An 18,162-nucleotide genomic window follows, 5' to 3' on the forward strand; every position below is an offset into this window, starting at 1 on the left:
GCAGGGATTAAAAGTTCACAACTCACAGATCATGTTCTCACACTATACGAACTACGTCAACAGTGCGAAACCTTGACAGGAGGCGACTGGATTTCAAACAGGTCTGATATTCTTGCGACCTATGAATGCCGATCAGGAGCTGGTTCTGGGGTATTAATTGCTTCTCATTGCCCGATGTTTACTACACAAAACATGATACACGATTAAGCCAAAACTCGGCCCGATCCCAAAAATAGTCACCCAAGTGAAAAATCAACTCAAAAAAGGCCAAAAATCTCAAAGTGTACACCGGATTAAGACCTCCAGACTAGACCACGGAAACCCAACCAAAGTCCAACGGGTTCGTACTAATATTTAGAACTTAAGTGTCCTCTTAAGTGTCCAAAGTGTCTGCACTTCTAGTTTAGATACAAGTCAAAACTGTGTTAAATGTGGTGCAAAACTTCAGATACATGATGTGTAACGTCTAAAAGGTTGGCGATAAAGTCCACAAGAAGTAGAGGCACTATTGCGAACCTGCAGCTTCACCTTGATCCATGCGCTGTGTGGATGTAAACAGACACACATCAACTGCTTTTGCCTTTTTACTTTCAAATAACGCCTCAAACTGGATTCACAGCGCAGTTTTGTGGACTGGATGTCATTATTTGCAGAGGATAATTTCTATGGATAATGTGGTGAGATGCTGCAGTTTAAATTTACCACTTTACGAGAGGAGAGTAATAAAGTCTTCTCATTATTTTCGCTATATCCTGAGTTTGTATTTTGTGTTCGGACGCAAATATCTTAATGACTGTCGGGTTTGGGTCGGATTTGATCACTGCTCTATCGGGGTCGGACAGAAAAATTAGTCCCGATCCCCCCCTCCTTTCTTTAATTCCATAACCTTGCTCCTTTTCTACAGTTACTTTCTCCTTTATTCCTCAAGACCCCACCCTTATTCCAACTCTACTGACAAAATATTTAAAACTAATAAGTCAAAACAGGAAGAACACATTTTCCTTAACAGTGCTTTTAAGCGCAAATGGAATCTTTTCCAAGTTTAAACAAATGTAATAAGTTGGAAGATTTATCATCTTGTGAGCTTTTAAGACAAACTTTCTCAAGAAAAGTTAGTTCTAAGTGTGAACATTATTTTACCTCTCCTGTCACTTCAGTACTTTCGATTCATGTTACAATATTAGGCTACTGCAGTTGCTGAAACGGAAAAAAACATACTCCTTCAAACTGTACTTTTGAGTAAATGTGACACAAATGGAAATGATTTTCAAAGGCTCTACGGGTGCACATGGTGAGCCAGGTGACACTTGCAGCAGGCTGTTAATAAGGTGATAATAGCCTCTTTTCCGAGCCCAAATCTTAAGAGAATGGAAATTACAAGAGCGGTTATGAGCTGTCATTTGTGCTGAGGTGTTCCATTAGACTGCCGTAGGGTGACAGCTCCAGGTTGGACCCAAAACAAAAGCTGCACCACAAATGATAGTATTAGACAGGAAAAGATTGCACTGGCCACACAATTACCCTATTTTTCGGACTATAAATCACACTTTTTTTAATGGTTTGGGTGTTTCCTGTGACTTGTGGTGTGAATTATACATTAGAATTTTCACACTGACAGCTGCGAGAGGCTCTAGTCTTGTGTGTCAGTATCTGCTGTTCCTGTTCCTCCTGTACCACTGTCACTTGGCTCTACTGTGCATGTTTCCTGCAGAAAGAGCCTCTGTCCTGTCTGTATCATGTCAGTCAATCGCACCATTACTTCTGTACCAATTTAAACAAACTTATAAAGACGACTGAGAAGACTGAACACAAATGTTCCCAAAAAGAAAATCACATTTTGCACCCGAAAACGGAAATTGAGCAGCAGAAAGAAAGTTTGGAGTGAGCAAGAAACTTGTGACAACCAGGAGTGTGCGCCATACCCAGGCTGGCACTATCTCGTGCCTCCGCTTAATTTCATTTCTCTCCAGCTACTAGGTCAGTAATAAGAATAGACTAGATTTGCAAGAATCCTGGAAGACCAAGTTCGGGCACCAGCCAGTCAGCGAAGAGCCAGACATTCTGTGTTGTCAACGATTCCCGAGATCGAGGATTTAAAGCAAGAACAAAGATAATGTTTGGTGAATTTTATCAAGGAGATGTTATTGTCCTTCTTCCTACGAGATTTGGGAAAAGCTTAATATACCAGTTACCTCCATTAGTGGAGCATTACACACGTCACGACCAAATAGCAGCGATTGGTTAAATAAAAAAATAATAATACCCGCCTACTGTTGAGCGAACGAATTCTAATGCTGTGACGTCAGACGGTTTCCACAAAGTGAAACCGGCTGATGAATCAGGCTAGGTGTGCCATGCAACTTTCCTGGAAGTCACTGGATGGATGGACAAAGCCTGAACTTCAGTGACATCGAAACCATCCTGTCGGGATTCAGAAAGGCCCGAATAATTCTAACTGGAACTGATGCTGAGTCTGACGACAGCTACACAGAAGAGGAAGCAACGCTCTGTTTACCTCCGGAGGTCGTGGAGTTACTCAGAATTGACACCTTGGATGAAGAATTGAATGGATTTAGTGATTTGGAGTGAGATGGAGAGTTTGTTAAAGTTGTTCTGTTCTGTTGTTTATGTTATAGTTTATCTGAAGAACTGTTCATATGTGACATTAACAGTCTGTTGTTCTCTGTTCTATTGTTATTACTAGAACTTGACTTTCAACATGAACTATCGGTACCTGGTCTCTGATTTTATAAAATGTATTTCCCCCATTACGCATTTTTTGGCTGATGCAATTTATACTCCGGTATGACTACGGTACTTGAATGTGTTTATTGTGTATAGTACTCTTACTTGAGTAAAGGTTTTAGTCACTCTTGAACAATAGACTGTATAGATAGATGGACAAAGGAAATTGCTTCAATTCTATTGAAAAACGATGGGCCCTCTTCTTGTCACCACTGCTGTCAGGCTCATCATTCTGTTTTAACCTTCTCTACATAATCCAAGTGTTTTGTTGTTGTTGTCCGTCTACTTCTATATATGTCTTGAACAGATCATACGTCCCAATTTCTCTTTTAATGACCTACTTTTTCAAGCACGTCAATCTCTGTGTTTTCACTACGTAGCTGGCAGCTGTCATTTTAAGCCTGTTTGAAACTGCTTTACTCCAGTTCATGCACCCTCAGATGACAAAAAGATGCATGGAATTAGGGTGGTATATACCGGTTGTTGCACACACACCACATCAAAACTGGGACAAAATCTGAACTGTACTAAACCAGGACTTAGAAGAGGATGAAACCAAATCGACATCAGGATTAAACTGGGCTCAAACCAGGAGCAAACCAGTAGCAGACGCCTGAATGCACCTTTAGACACACACAAACAGATGCTCAAAAATACACACTGAAGAGAATTCGTGATAAGCAAAGTAATTGAATAGTAAGAAAACCCAGATTTGTGATGATAATCTTTTCAAAACTGACACGGTTTCAAAGGCGCATATTCAATTTTATGACTTCACCATCTCTGTAAAAGTGATAAAATATGGAATACAAATGCAAAGATGTTTTAAAAAGAAGAACATATAATTTAATAGTTTAATAATTTACATTTTATTGAATTCAAAGCCCTCAAAGAGAATATATTCCCTTGTTTTGCTGCGCTGATGAGCGGTTGCGCCCTATTTGAATGTCATTATGCATTTTTACATTTGTGATTAGATGTAGCGGTGAATTACCGTCTGGCCTCGGTCTGGTACACACACCAGTCCTATCTGCAAAATGGTGAGAACAAAGGTGTGAATGGAGCATGTGTTTATCATGGACCCAATAAATAAGTGTTACGTAAGGTGTGAATTTGAATAGTGCTGGATTGAATTGCCAACGGTTATGCAGAAATGTGGAAAGAAGCAACAACATCATATTAAAAGCTAGAAAGATTATATAAAACTGAACTGTTTAACTGTTTATGACCTTCCAGAGAAGATTTCTGCACACTATAGAGTCATTTTAGAACTATTACAGTATGCTATACGTAACCCTTGAATTCGAATTCCATTAGTATAGTATAAAAAATATTCATACTGTTTAATATTTCTCTAAATTAATGGCGAGGAGAAAATTTTGTTTGTCGACTGGCAGTGTTGGGAAGGTTACTTTTAAAATGTATTCCCCTACAGATTACAGATTACATACCCCAAAATGTAGTTTGTAACGTAATCCATTAAATTACTTAAAGTGAGTAACGTAATCTGAATACTTTGGATTTCTTGGTTTGGTGTAGAGAAGCAAAGGTGAGGAAATCTTCACATAAGAAGTTTTGTCTGATGAAAGAAAATGAAAAGTCCAGACTTTACTGAACTGTATTAAAAATATTATTGATAGAAGATGAGGAGACATGGTCCACACAGCATGATTTAGTCCTGTTAAATCCTGTTTGAGACCTGGTTTAGTCCTGGTTTAATCTTGGTTTAGACCTACTTTAGACCTGGTTTTAGACCTGGTTTAGACCTGTTTAGACCTGGTTTAGACCTGGTTTTAGACCTGGTTTAGACCTGGTTTAGACCTGGTTTAGTGTCCCGCAATGAGTGGAATTACCAAAGAAAAAAAAAAAGGGATATAACCCAAAATGTGAAAACAGGAAAATACCGCCATGTAATCCATTTATTTCAACAAAGTAACTGTAATCCAGACGTTTCGCAGCTCATCCAAGCTGCTTCTTCAGTTGTGGTCAGACCCTGGTGGACACTTCCTTATATCTGTCTGCAGGGAGGAGCTACTAACTAACTGAAACTAACACACCTACTTGTTTACAGTTTCTTTGGGCAATACAAGAAACGTGCACACATCACACCTGTGCTGTGTGACCTGCACTGGCTCCCTGTCATGTATCGGGTGCAATTTAAAATGTTATTAATTAATTAATAAATTTCTGAGCTATAAAACCACCTGTAATTGAATACAAGAACAGTAGAGGTGTTTAATGACATACTGTAGAATATTCCAGTCAGAGAAATGATATATCCATAGAAACAAGCAGGTGACCGACCCCAACATAGTAACAGAATGCACCTTTAAAAAAATAAAAATATATATATATATATATATATATATATATATATATATATATATATATATATATATATATATATATATATATATATATATATATAGTGCGTAACATTAACCCTTTTCCTCCTGTCCACCTGCCTTGTCCCAGAGCGCCCACAGTCCCCCCGGAAGCTGTCAGTGCCGCAGGAGGGCGTGGAGGCCAGGCGGGTGCAGCTCCAGTGGGTGACAGGAGGTTCTGGCTCGTCCCCCCTGAGGTACTTCACAGTCCAGATACAAGAACTGCCCGACGGAGCCTGGGACCCCCACACCACAGACGTACCACACAACGCCACCAGCTGGATCATCGATGGGTAAGTACTGGATGTATGTGTGCGCTGCGTTTGATATGAAGTTGTGTGATGGCTGTATCATTTTTAAATATATAGGACAGGTTAGACTACTCATTTAACTAAAACAGGGGGTATTATTAAGCAAAATACATTTTTAAAAAGCTCTCGACCATGTTATAATGTTCAAATCATCAAAAACATGCCTGAAGAGGTTTTAAATGTTTGAGTAATTTTGCAATCTCTCTCTTTATTCAAACCCTCCTTATGGTTAGCTGTAAGATTTGGCACAAGCCTCCGTCCACAAGCCTACGCCACCCAGGCTCCCACACGACAATTCTCCATAAATACACAAAAATATGATACAAAACTGTACACGGCAACTGATGCGATGTGCAGCAGTTTCCTTAGCTGGATGCATGTCGATTGTGTTGTGATAGATCCTCTGAAGGGGGACTGAATTATCACAGAGAGGAAAGTGAAGGGAGACTCAGAGCAGTTAGAATCATTATATTTGAAGAGGGTATTATGAGTGTTATGCAAAATAGATTTGTAAAAAGCTTTGTACCATGTTGTAATGTTTAAATCATAAAAAAACATGCCTGAAGAGTTGTTAAATGTTCAAGCAATTAGTGATATCTCTCTCTGGTTTTATTCAAACCCTCCTTATGATTAGCTGTAAGATCCGGTACAAGGCTCCGCCCACAAGCCTACATCACCACCACCACCGTCCCACACAACAATTCTCTATAAATATGCAAAAACGTGATGCAAAACTGTACACGGCAACTTCACAAACCTGATGCGATGTGCAGTAGTTTTATTGGTAGGATGCACATCGATTGTGTTGTGATAGCGCTCTGAAGGGGGAGTGAATTAGTACAGAGAGCAATGTGAAGGGCGAATAAAACATGCCAATGCATTGTTTTCAGCAAGTATAGCATTTTCAAAACAGTCAACAGTAACATGGTGATCTAAATACCTTATGCTAGAAGTAAAATACCTCTTGCTCGAGTTTACTAAAAATCTTGCCTTTTTTTCTCAGTTTAGTGATTCCAAACATTATTATACACTGTGTTGTAGTTCTGTTAACTCCCCTAAGCCCCTCTAGCTGTTCACATCCCAGTTTAAGATGTTAAGATGTCTCCTGTCTGTATCTCAGCTTGATAAACTCCAAAAGAGGCACGTCTGGCCTGTGTTGTTTTCACGTCATCTCCTGGCTCGTTCCGTCTCCACTAAGTCCTTTCAAACTCCGCTAACCCGCTCCGCTCTTCAATTAGATTCTATTTTTTTCCTTTTCCATTTTGGCATCTTCGGAAACAGTTCAAGTTATGATAGAACAAAACAATATTTCTGTCCATAAATAATGCGTTTTCCACTTCTTACTGTGCTGTTGGGACCACTTTCTATTCAGTTCAGGCTCTTTACAGTAGTGTCCCTGTGGAGTGGACCATTCCCCCGGGTACAAAACATATGAATTGCAAAGAATGTTGAAGTCTGTCATTTCATGCTTGTTAGATAGCCAACGGGAATATTATTGTATAGTGTACAATATATACTTATGAATTCATGGTGGCTCTATACCTCAAAGGGACAATCTGGAATTTTGGACATAAGGCCTCATTTCCTCATGAGCCAGAGTGTTAGAGACATGTGGAGACACTTTTTTAAAATTTTCCATCCAGTTCTTGTATTTGCAGAGGTTGCTGGTGCTAGGCTAGTGCATGTCAATGGCCATAGTTAGCCTTCCACTAAAAACAGTCTTACCCACTCCACAAAACACCCAAAGAAAATCTATTATTACACCAGACTGTCCATGTAAATGTCTGTGTCAATAGAATAATGTTTGAAATAAGACTAACCTTGCATCACATGAATCGTCACATGTTGAGGGACTATTTTCTGAGCAGCAGTGGAATTTTACTTTGCCGTTAAGATAGGTGCTAGGCGATATCAGTCGCTGCTGCTGCTCAGACATAAATCCTTCAAATGCAAGGCTGGTTTGACTTCTAAAATTGTCTCCACACGTCTCCAACCACTCTGGATAACTAGGAAATGAGGCCCTATGTCCAAAAGTCTGAACTGTCCCTTTAAGGATTACTATGTAACTTTTCCTGCTTGTCTCCATGGAGATGGAGATAATCCGTCAGTCTGCCCCAGGGCAGTATAGTATCATGGTAGATAGTATCTTACCATCACCCAGTGTGGAGTGAATGAATAATGCTCTGTAAAGCTCTTTTGAATGTCATGAAAGGCGCTATAGAAATGCAATGATTCATTCACATTCTTACTCAAAGCGCTTTACAACAAGGAACCACTCACCCATTCACACACACACATTCATACACCCGTGTACACAGACACTAGGAGTGAGGTGGGTTAAGTGTCTTGGCCAAGGACACAAGGATAGCGTTCATCTACGGGAGTTGAAATAACACCAGTCAACATGTGGGTCAGTGGATTTTACCGCTCGACCGATGTTTATGTCGAGAGCGGGATTCAAACTGCCAGCCTTCGGATCAGTGGGCAAATGCTCCTACCATGCATGCTACTGTCGCCCCACTTCATAAACATTACATCATCTTGCGGAGTGGAAATTAAAGTGTGAAAATATATATTGTTCTACTAATAATTGATTATGCATTGTGTTACAGTGGGACCTTAAACTCAATGCTGACATGGTAACGCCTAAATCAGCCTACATTAAATGGCATGTAACTGAATAAATGCAAGGTAGTTTAATGCTGCACTGTGGAACATCCCAGCCCAAGCTATAACATCTCCATGAAAACAAGCCCATGCCAGACCCTACACCAGAAAAGTTATATAGTACACCATTAAACGTTTGCTTGAAAAAGAAGGTCCCAGACTCCAGTTTAGCTTGAGGCTTACACACCCACACGTTAAACACCCACATTGTCTGCTCTAGTCATATTAGTACTTGACTGTTTGCTATTAGGGCATCCAGCATAAATTATTTCATTTCCAGGAGGCTAAGTGTAACTTTTTGCTCTGCTTCTGCGTTTCTTCCTCAGACTGAAGCCCTTCACCTCTTACAAGCTGAGGATGCTGGCCACAAACGACGTGGGAGACAGCGTCCTGAGCAAAGAGACGGAAGCTGTGACCACCCTGCAGGACGGTAAGACCCAGAGAGATCCAGATCCAGATCCAGAGAGGTGCCTGAAGTCAAATACAGTGGTCCCTCATTTATCGCGGGGGTTATGTTCTAAAAATAACCCGCAATCGCCAAAATCCACAAAGTAGTCACCTTTATATTTTACAATTATTATATCTGTTTTAAGGCTGTAAAACCCCTCTTTAAACTTTATACATTTTTCTCACACAGGACAGTTACAGTTACCTTTTTGCATCCTTCTTAAAACTTATTGCTGCTGACATCCTTATGTTATTTTCCGCCTCCTTTATGTAACGAACCGAAGATTAATTTATTCTGTAATGGCAACCTACAACGCAGAGTCCTGCACGGTCCATTTTTAGAGACCCGCACCCGTGCAGTATAGCACCGCACCCGTCCGATAACCCGAGTGCCGCACACGCCACGGACTGAACCAAGATTAACCCAGGACTAACCTAGGACTTAATACAGAACAGAACCAGGAAGACAAAACCAGGGCTGAACTAGGACTAAACCAGGACTAAACCAGGACTCACTGTTGGGACGGGCTCGGAAGTGCGCCCATGTAGACCGTCGGGTGACCAAAGGTGAAAGGACCGGCGTAGAGCTCCACACCCCACAGTGGTAAGTGTAGCCATCACCCGATCGCGGTTTGCGGACACACTGCTCCAGGACTAATCTTGGACTCTCTTAAGTCCAAGATTAGTCCTGGTTTAGTCCTGACTGTCCGTGTGTAATCACTACCTGCCCGCATACCTGCTCCCACACTACCTGCCTGCATACCCACCTGTTAAATTCCAGAACGTTAAAACCCACCCATTTCAGCAACTATTTGCCCGTACTCATCACGTACTCGCTGGTACCCGACCCGGTGCAGGACTCTGCTACTTCCTTCAGCATGTCCAGAAGTCCAACTTTTTGCGCGATGGTTAGCGTCTTCCTCTGCCTTTTGGGTGCGAGCGCAGGAGCCTTTGTCGGTGCAGAGCGTTTCGTTGACATTGTGAGTTTTGTTGGGGAGAAAACTTGCAAACATACAGCACTTCAAACTCACACTGATAGAGATCCAACATTTATGTAAATTTGGCTGAACACATTCTGTACTGTACAGGAGACACTGCACGGAGTAGACTGACAATGGTCTACAGTCCCTTAGCCAATCAGGACGCAGGGGGAGGAACACAATGCTGATGATAGTGGCAGAAGACTACATAATTAGTCAAAAGTTTGGACACACTTTTTCACTTATGTTTTTTTCTTTATTTAAATGACTATTGACATTGTAGATTCTAAAGATGATGTGACTATAGAGATCTTAAGTCATCACTTAACAACTTTATAGTCACATCATCTTTTTCAAGCTTTACTGCTCATTTTTTATTTTTTTTTATTTTTCATCAAACAAACTGTATCAAATATGTAAATCATTTAGTAATAATCATAATATAGGATTACCATTGTGTTTATCTCACTAACTTCACCACTAATACTAACTTAGCCTAGATTGTTACCTCATCCTCCCTCATACACTTTCTGGCACAGTTATAACCACAGATCTATGATTATAATAGTGTTAGTTTTAAATGATTGTAATCTCTTTTTAACGTGACAAGTGCTGTTGCTAAAAAAACAAGAGGAAATCGTAAACATGTTCATTGTTTTCAGTCAGATGATGGACCCGGAAGTGACATGACATGACGAAAAAAGAAAAAAGAAAAGTTGCAAAGAAGCTTGGAATAAGTTTTGTCCTTTGTCCTTTTTTGTCCGTTTTGCAGTCCCGGACAAGCCTCCAGTCATCACCTCTGTGAAGCCCACCACCACCACGTCTGTCCTGGTGCAGTGGAAGGTACGAACTCTAAAAGAGGCGGTATTATGCATCTGCCACAATGCAACTGGGGTTTTAAAGCAGCGGGGACATCATGGTACATGGTGCTACTGTATCTCTGCTTCTACATCCATTCTCTTCAGTTATTTTGTGTTCAATACCAAATTCTTTGTCATAAAATAACATAAAATTAGTGTTTAATTATTATTGTGATTTTAAAATAGATATGTAGCATCATGTGTCAGTGTTTCCCACAGAAAATTGGTTAGGCAAAGCAGTGCTGCCGAAAAAGCGAGGAGCAGGGGGAACGCAGAGATTCCGTGCATGGAGAAGAAGTGAGGAGGAGAGGGGTACATGGAGAAAAAGTGAGGAGCAGGGGTGTGTGCTGATATTCCGTGCACGGAAAAGAAGTGAGGAGTGGGGAGGGGTGTGCGGAGATTCCATGCATGGAGAAAAAGTGAGGAGCAGGGAGGTGTGCGGAGATTTCATGTGATGACCGTAGTTTTGCAAGGATTCACATGGTTCAGAGAGACATAGTCAAGACGGGGGCCACTTGTTGTCAAGGCAACCACCTTAACTATAAAATGCTGCGGGAAACACTGTGTCTTCTCCTCAAAGTTTGAATTATTGGTATTGCTTGGTAATGTTTGAAACTACAGGGTTCCCACGGTCATGGAAATCCTGGTAAAGTCATGGAAATTGAAAATGTCATGGAATTTTAGTATCTCTTTCACACAACTACAGCGTTCTGTTAAGTTCTCATTAGACTATTATGAATATTTCCAAACGTATGCACCTTTTGTTTAAAACAGGCAACTATAAATGCGTTGACAGTATTCTGAATGTTCAAAAAACTATAATCCCAAACCATAAGGTGAGTGGAAAGGGTTAAGATTTCATATTTAGGTCCAAAAATCTGATCAGTTCTACACATGTACGGTGTCTTTAAAGTAGAGATAGAGCTCCTGCCCGCACCCGCAAAGAATTGTAATTTTCATTCCTGCTACCACCCGCATCTGTGATATTTTGTCCCACTCCCGCCCGCAAATCCCGCAATATGGGGCTGAAGCGGAAAGGAATTGTCTAAAATATGCATGAGATTGGACTACATCTGCAACTTTAGGCTGCTCAAAATGTTTTTATTAATGCAAAACAAAATATCTAGCACAAATGATGTATGATAGGCATACATGAATCATTTGTATTTTTTACTTTACACTCATATTTAGTTTGCGGGACTGCAGTTTATCATCCCTCCCACGCCCGCAATGAGCTTTCAAAATGTGTCCCGCGCCGCACTGTTTTACGTCGGGTCCCACGGGCCTGCGGGAGTACAGGGCTCTACCATAACGTCATGGAAAATTCACTTTAGGTCACGAAAAAGTCATGGAAAAGTTTTGAAATTTTGTCAGTGAAAAAGAGCGCGAACCCTGCTACTCGTACGAACTAAAGTTACTTCAGTATAGCCTTTTGACAGAGTTTATGTTTGTGTGTGCAGCCTCCCAGTGAAGAGAGTGTGAACGGGGTCCTGACTGGATACCGGCTCTACTACAGAGAGATCTCGTCCAACATCTCCACCAGCCCTGAGGCACGAGACCAGGCCAACGCCACAACTTCAGCTGCTCCCAACATCGGTGAGTTTGTTCAGATATTTGTCCAGAAGACTCAAATGTCATTGATTAAAGACGGGGTATTGCGCCAGGTTTTGAAGCTTTCTAACATGTAACATCGTCCTCTTATCCAAAACATGCATGAAGAGTGAGTATTTGCAGCATCTTTTCCAGGCCAATACACTTCAACTTCACAAACCTGACTGTGTTGTGGTAGCGCTCTGAAGGGGGAGTGAATTAGCGCAGAGAGGAAAAGCAGGGAAATCTCAGAGCATCAAAAACAGCAGCATATAAAACAGGTTAATACTTTATTTTCAGCGAATATAGCATTTTCAAAACAATAAAAAGTACCATGGTGACCTAAATACGTTACATGTAAAATACCCCCTCTTTAAAGAATCATTTGTTTTTAACGGTTTATATGTTTGTATTTATATGGTTGTTATGTTTTCTCTTTTTCTTTTTCAGCCAAAAGCACCTTCAAGACTGTCAGCAGTGCGTCACTGACGGAGTTCGAGCTCACACGTACGTCTCTGTAGTATTAATCAATCACTCAATAGAACTTTATTTATCCCTGAAGGTCAGTTTAAGCACCTTGAGCAGTATTGTAGTTCAAGTTCATTCTCTACAAAAATACGTGAAATTGTGTAATACCCTGTTGGGGGAGTTACTTCAAAACTGTAATGTGTTTTTTTTTACTTGTTACTGTCATTTCAAAGTAATTTCTTACAATATTACTGCATTGAAAATGGAAGACTTTACATTCACATTAAGTTCACCAAAATAACTGAAGATGACGAACTTTTACGCCGTATATGGACTAAATCAGAACTAAACCAGGACTAAAGTAGGACCAAACCTTAACTGAACCAGGACTAAACCATGTCTAAACCAGGACTAAACCAGGACTAAATCAGGTCTAAACCAGGACTAAACCAGGTCTAAACCAGGACTAAACCAGGTCTAAACCAAGACTAAACCAGGACTAAACCAGGACTAAATCAGGTCTAAACCAGGACTAAACCAGGTCTAAACCAAGACTGACTCAGGACCAAACCAGGTCTAAACCAGGTCTAAACCAGGTCTAAACCAGGACTAAACCAGGACTAAACCAGGTCTAAACCAGGACTAAACCAGGACTAAACCAGGTCTAAACCAGGACTCTAAACCAGGACTAAACCAGGACTTAAACCAGGACTAAACCAGGACTAAACCAGGTCTAAACCAGGACTAAACCAGGACTAAACCAGGTCTAAAACCAGGTAAACTAAACCAAGACTAAACCAGGACTAAACCAGGTCTAAACCAGGACTAAACCAAGACTAAATCAGGTCTAAATCAGGACTAAACCAGAGCTGAACCAGGACTAATCTTGGACTAGGACTTGGAATCTAGGACCGCCCCAGAGAGAACACCGAGCCCATGGAACAGGGTGTCCGCAAAGCGTGATTGGGCGTCGGCTGCTCTTCGCCCCGTGGAGCGTTGAGTTCTGCGTCGGTCCTTTTCCCTGCGATCACCCGACAGTCTACGCAGGCGCACCTCCGGGCCCACCCCGACATTTGGAACCATAACTTTGGTGTTTCACTGCTGCTGATATTGCGCTGATTTTAGCGGATTTGTATGAAAAAAAAACCACCACTTCAATCCAGGTTAAAAATGCATCGTGACACATGTTATTGACATTTGTACCGAGTAAAATATGATTTTTTTCCCCTGTAATGCCTTATATTACTGTGTTACAGCAAAAAGCAATGCATTACAGTAATTAGTTTTATAATAATTATAACAATTCACTCCCAACACTGGTATTATGGTAAAATTGTATAATTCAGTTTAACAAGGCCTGTCACCATAATCACTATATCAGCTTATCGTTATATAAATAAATACATATTTGAAAGGTGAAAGTGTATATTTTCTGGCTCAATATTTATCGTATGTACAATTTCTTTCCAGGGTTGTATCTTTAAGCTATGTTTTTGAAATACGGTAGGATTTGAGCTGTAGAAGGTTGAATAAATTATGTCCATGGCTCATTATTGATTCATTCTTCTATTTATTTGATGCAGCTCAAGCCTTTTTCATGATACTGTTTATTTAAAAATGATTTACTGGGATTATCCTGTTTTGTATCAGTGGCATAAAGTAGTTTAAATATTTATATCATGCATTTCTCCGTACCGATATATCGTGCTTCCAAATGTGTTATTGTGACAGGCCTGGAACGTTCCAATGTGTAGAATTAAACATATCTATCTCTGTCCATGGAGACAAGGAGACAGGTGATGCCACAAAACCACCACAAAAGTTACATTGTAGACCTTCAATTCTGATAAAATACATAAAAAGTGAAGATAATGGTGATAGTGTTCGGTAAAGAGCTGCTAACATCGCAGGTCTGTTCTTGTGCAGAGCTAAAGAAGTTCCAGCGCTACCAGATCTTCATGACCAGCTGCAACATCGTGGGAGAGAGCCCGCCGTCTGCACCCGTGGATGTCTCTGTGGGGGAAGCAGGTGGGTCTGTTCACCCGGGACAGTCCCACTTTTGAGCCCTGTGTTCCCTGGGCTCCCCATATTTGCTAATGACCATAAAACAAACAAAAAAGTGTCCCTCAGATTATGACAAGAGAATGCACAATGTTACTAGCCAGGCTGGCGCCACCTAGTGCCTCCACTCAATTTAATTTCTCTCCAGCGACTAGGTCAGGAATCAGAATACACTAGACGGTTTTCAAGAATCCCGGAAGTTGTAGACCCCTTGCCTGTCTGGGTTCCTTTTGTGGTACAGCACAACAGTAAACAAAACGTTTGCGCTGTATATGGACTAAAACAGGACTGAACCAGGTATAAACCAGGTCTAATCAGAACTGAACCAGGGCTGAATGTTGGGACTGGCCCGGAGGTGCACCCACGTAGACTGTTGGGTGATCAGGACTGAGACTGGGCCCAGACCAGGACTGAGACCAGGGCCTGAATCAGGACAAAACCTGGTTGTAGATCTAGTTTAGTCCTGGTTCAGTCCTGGTTTAGACCTGGTTTAGACCTGGTTTAGACCTGTTTAAGTCCTGTTTTAGTTCCGATTCAGCCTGTTTGTGGTGCGAAAGTCCAGCATCGTAGTTTAAGTCACGGAAACAGGAAACGGCTGTTATCCGTTTTTTCCATTATTAATTTAAACACAAAATCGAAAATGAAAAAAACTAATCGTTATCTTTTTTTTTCATTTTGGTTTTGGAGACAAATAATGAAGAAAACTGTTTTTTTTTTTTTTTTTATTATTATTTTTGGTTTTATTTTGAAAAACAAATGAATGAATGATACACAGATTCACTCTCAGTATCTAACCATCAGATCAACAGATTAAACTGAGCCTCCTCTCCCCGCAGCGCCGTCTGTGGCCCCTCACTCCATACGCGTCTCGGCCCTGTCCCCCTCGGCCCTGGAGGTGACGTGGGACGTACCCCCCCTCGAGACCCAGAACGGAGTCATCCAAGGATATAAGGTCAGGCACCGTCACATAGAAAACATGCACTGAAATAACCCAACACTGTATTGTTACAGTGTCCCTGACAATTGTTTCAAGACCAATTTGTCTCAAAATTGATTTTTGTGAGTTTTAAGCCATGTAAGAATGCTCTTACCTCATTAAAACAGACCTGGAGTAGTGATTTATTTCATTCACACATGTTTGATTAACCATTTTACATTATTGTGTCTACATTTCCAAAGCTCAAAATGCTCAAAATTTGCACCTTGTGATGTCATGTAGTGGTCGTTTTCAAGGTAAACTCTTTTAAACTCGTTACTCTGAATGCATAAGATAAGTGAGGGATAACGTTGGACTGCTGCAAAACATAGTACCATATTTTTTAGACTATAAGTCGCTCCACACTATAAGTTGCACTATTTGGGGGAAATTTATTTTAGAAAATCAGAGAACAGGAACCAACATTTCATCTTGAAAGTCAAGTTGTGGTAATAACAATAGAAAAGACACAAACTCTCCATCTCACTCCAGATCACTAAATCCATTGAATTCTTCATCCTCGGTGTCACTTCTGAGCAACTCCATGACCTCCGGAGGTAAACAGAGCGCCGCTTCCTCTTCTCCATAGCTGTCGTCAGACTCAGCATCAGTTCCAGTTAGAATTATTCCGGCCTTTCTCAATCCCAACAGGATGGTTTCTGTTGACTTTATAAGTTTGTTTAAATGTTAAATGTTCAGTGGTGCAGACGTAATGGTAGCTCTTTCTGCAGGAGACATGCGCAGTAGAGCCAAGTGACAGTGGTACAGGAGGAACAGGAGCAGCAGATACTCACACACAAGACTAGAACCTCTCGTGGCTGTCAGTGTGAACATTTTAATATATAATTCACACTGGAGTATAAGTCGCAGGAAACACCCAAACCATGAGAAAAGGTGCAACTTATAGTCTGAAAAATACGGTTGTAGTTTTTCATGTTTTTTAATTAAATCTAAAAATGAAAAATCCCGTACTGCCCCATAAGTCTGGAAGAATAAGTCTCAGCTGTATGATCAGTTCAAGACAGATGGATCATTTGGCTCCCACATGCTACAAGATGCTTTCTCCGCTCGCAAAACAGACCTCAGGCAGTTTACTATGCAATATAGTCTAAATCTTTATGGCTCACTTGCTGCTGTTTATTCTCACATAGGAGGAGGGTTGAAACTTGTAAAAATGCTGAGCTGAAGGAGATCTTATTTTGATATAAAAACATTACATCATGAAAAACTCGTAATAATTTTTTGGTTTTATGTTTATTTAAAGTGCCTATATTACGATATTTTTCATTTTTATGTTTAACACACAAATCCTGCATATTTAGGCCGCGTTCTTTTCTCAAACAGAACTGTTCCACCATGTGATGTGTTGTGGTAATACAGGAAGTGAAACAAACATTCCTACATTGCAAAACTGGAGTCCACAAAAAACCTGCGAGTAGACAATGTTTTATTTACCAAACTACAATGTTTAAAATGGCATGGATCAAAAACCTAAAATGTCAGTGTATTACTTGTATGGTGTGTATGTATTTGATTTAAATGTGTTTTAAATTCAACTCAAACAAGTATATAAAGAATGTCCTCTTGCTCCCTGCATGCTCAGCTTTGTGGAAGGTTTAGTCTCGAGACCGGCGTTTTTTTGAGGTCTTGGTCTCATCTCAAACTCAGCGGCATTTGGATTCAGTCTTGTCTCAGTCTTGAAGGAGTTGGGACTAGTTATATAAGTCTTGAACTTACACGGTCACACACACACACACACACACACACACACACACACACACACATAATATATATATATATATATATATATATATATATATACAGAATAAACTAAAATAAAATAAATGTTGAAAATGACAAAGATGGTCTTGGTTTGGTCTCAATGGGCCATGGTCTTGGTCTTGTCTTTAAAAGTCTCAGTCTTGTCTCGGTCTCAACTCTCAGAGGTCTTGGTCTTGTCTCGGACCCTGTAGTCTTGGACAGGTCTTGGGTTCTATTAGTGCGGTCTTGACTACAACACTAGACATACAAAAGGAATCTAAATTATGTTTCTCTCTGTTCCATTTGGATTGGCTACTATCTCTGCTGAATTAAAGGTAAAATTACGTTGTTAACATGAAAACTACTGCTTCATGACATCACAAGGTGAAAGAGAGCGTTTTGAGGTTTGGAAATAAACACAGTCTGGTAAGAAAAGGATCACGCAAACATGTGTGAATGAAACAAAACACAATTGTGGGTATGTTTTTTGAGGACGTAACAATATTATAACATGGCTATACCATTCACAACAAACCAGAAAAGTGACATAGTGCACCTTTAATGAGTTTGTTTTTATAATAACTGTACATTGGAAAATAGTGTATAATTAGAGCACATGACATGAATGATTTTATAACTAAATTCCTATCTTGACGTCTGTATTCCCGTTCTAACGTGAGAGTGTTGCCGTGTTGCAGATTCATTACTGGGAGCGGGAGCAGCAGAACCAGACGGAGAAGGTGAAGGTGGTCTTTGTCCCTCACACCTCCGTGCACCTGACCAACCTGAGCAGCTACACAGCCTACATGCTCACCCTCACAGCCTTCAACACAGCCGGGGACGGGCCCCCCAGCGACCCCCGCGGATCCCGCACGCAGCAGTCAGGTACCCGCCCCAGCCAGCACTATTCAA

The 18,162-nt window shown here is 40.7% G+C and overlaps 1 protein-coding gene across 1 annotated transcript in view; it reads left to right on the plus strand.

Moving 5' to 3' along the window:
• The window catches only part of LOC110174021 (protein sidekick-1-like), a 260,668-nt gene that overhangs the window by 222,315 nt on the left and 20,191 nt on the right, over positions 1-18,162 (plus strand). Inside the window, 8 exon segments of the mRNA XM_020940057.2 lie at positions 5,221-5,422; positions 8,434-8,537; positions 10,307-10,377; positions 11,855-11,990; positions 12,435-12,491; positions 14,379-14,480; positions 15,350-15,465; positions 17,949-18,135. Of these exon segments, the coding sequence (XP_020795716.2) occupies positions 5,221-5,422; positions 8,434-8,537; positions 10,307-10,377; positions 11,855-11,990; positions 12,435-12,491; positions 14,379-14,480; positions 15,350-15,465; positions 17,949-18,135 (975 nt within the window).

Source organism: Boleophthalmus pectinirostris, unplaced genomic scaffold, assembly GCF_026225935.1.
Source record: "Boleophthalmus pectinirostris isolate CB_2022bp ecotype Guang Dong unplaced genomic scaffold, ASM2622593v1 HiC_scaffold_22, whole genome shotgun sequence".
Classification (NCBI taxonomy): Eukaryota; Metazoa; Chordata; class Actinopteri; order Gobiiformes; family Gobiidae; genus Boleophthalmus; species Boleophthalmus pectinirostris.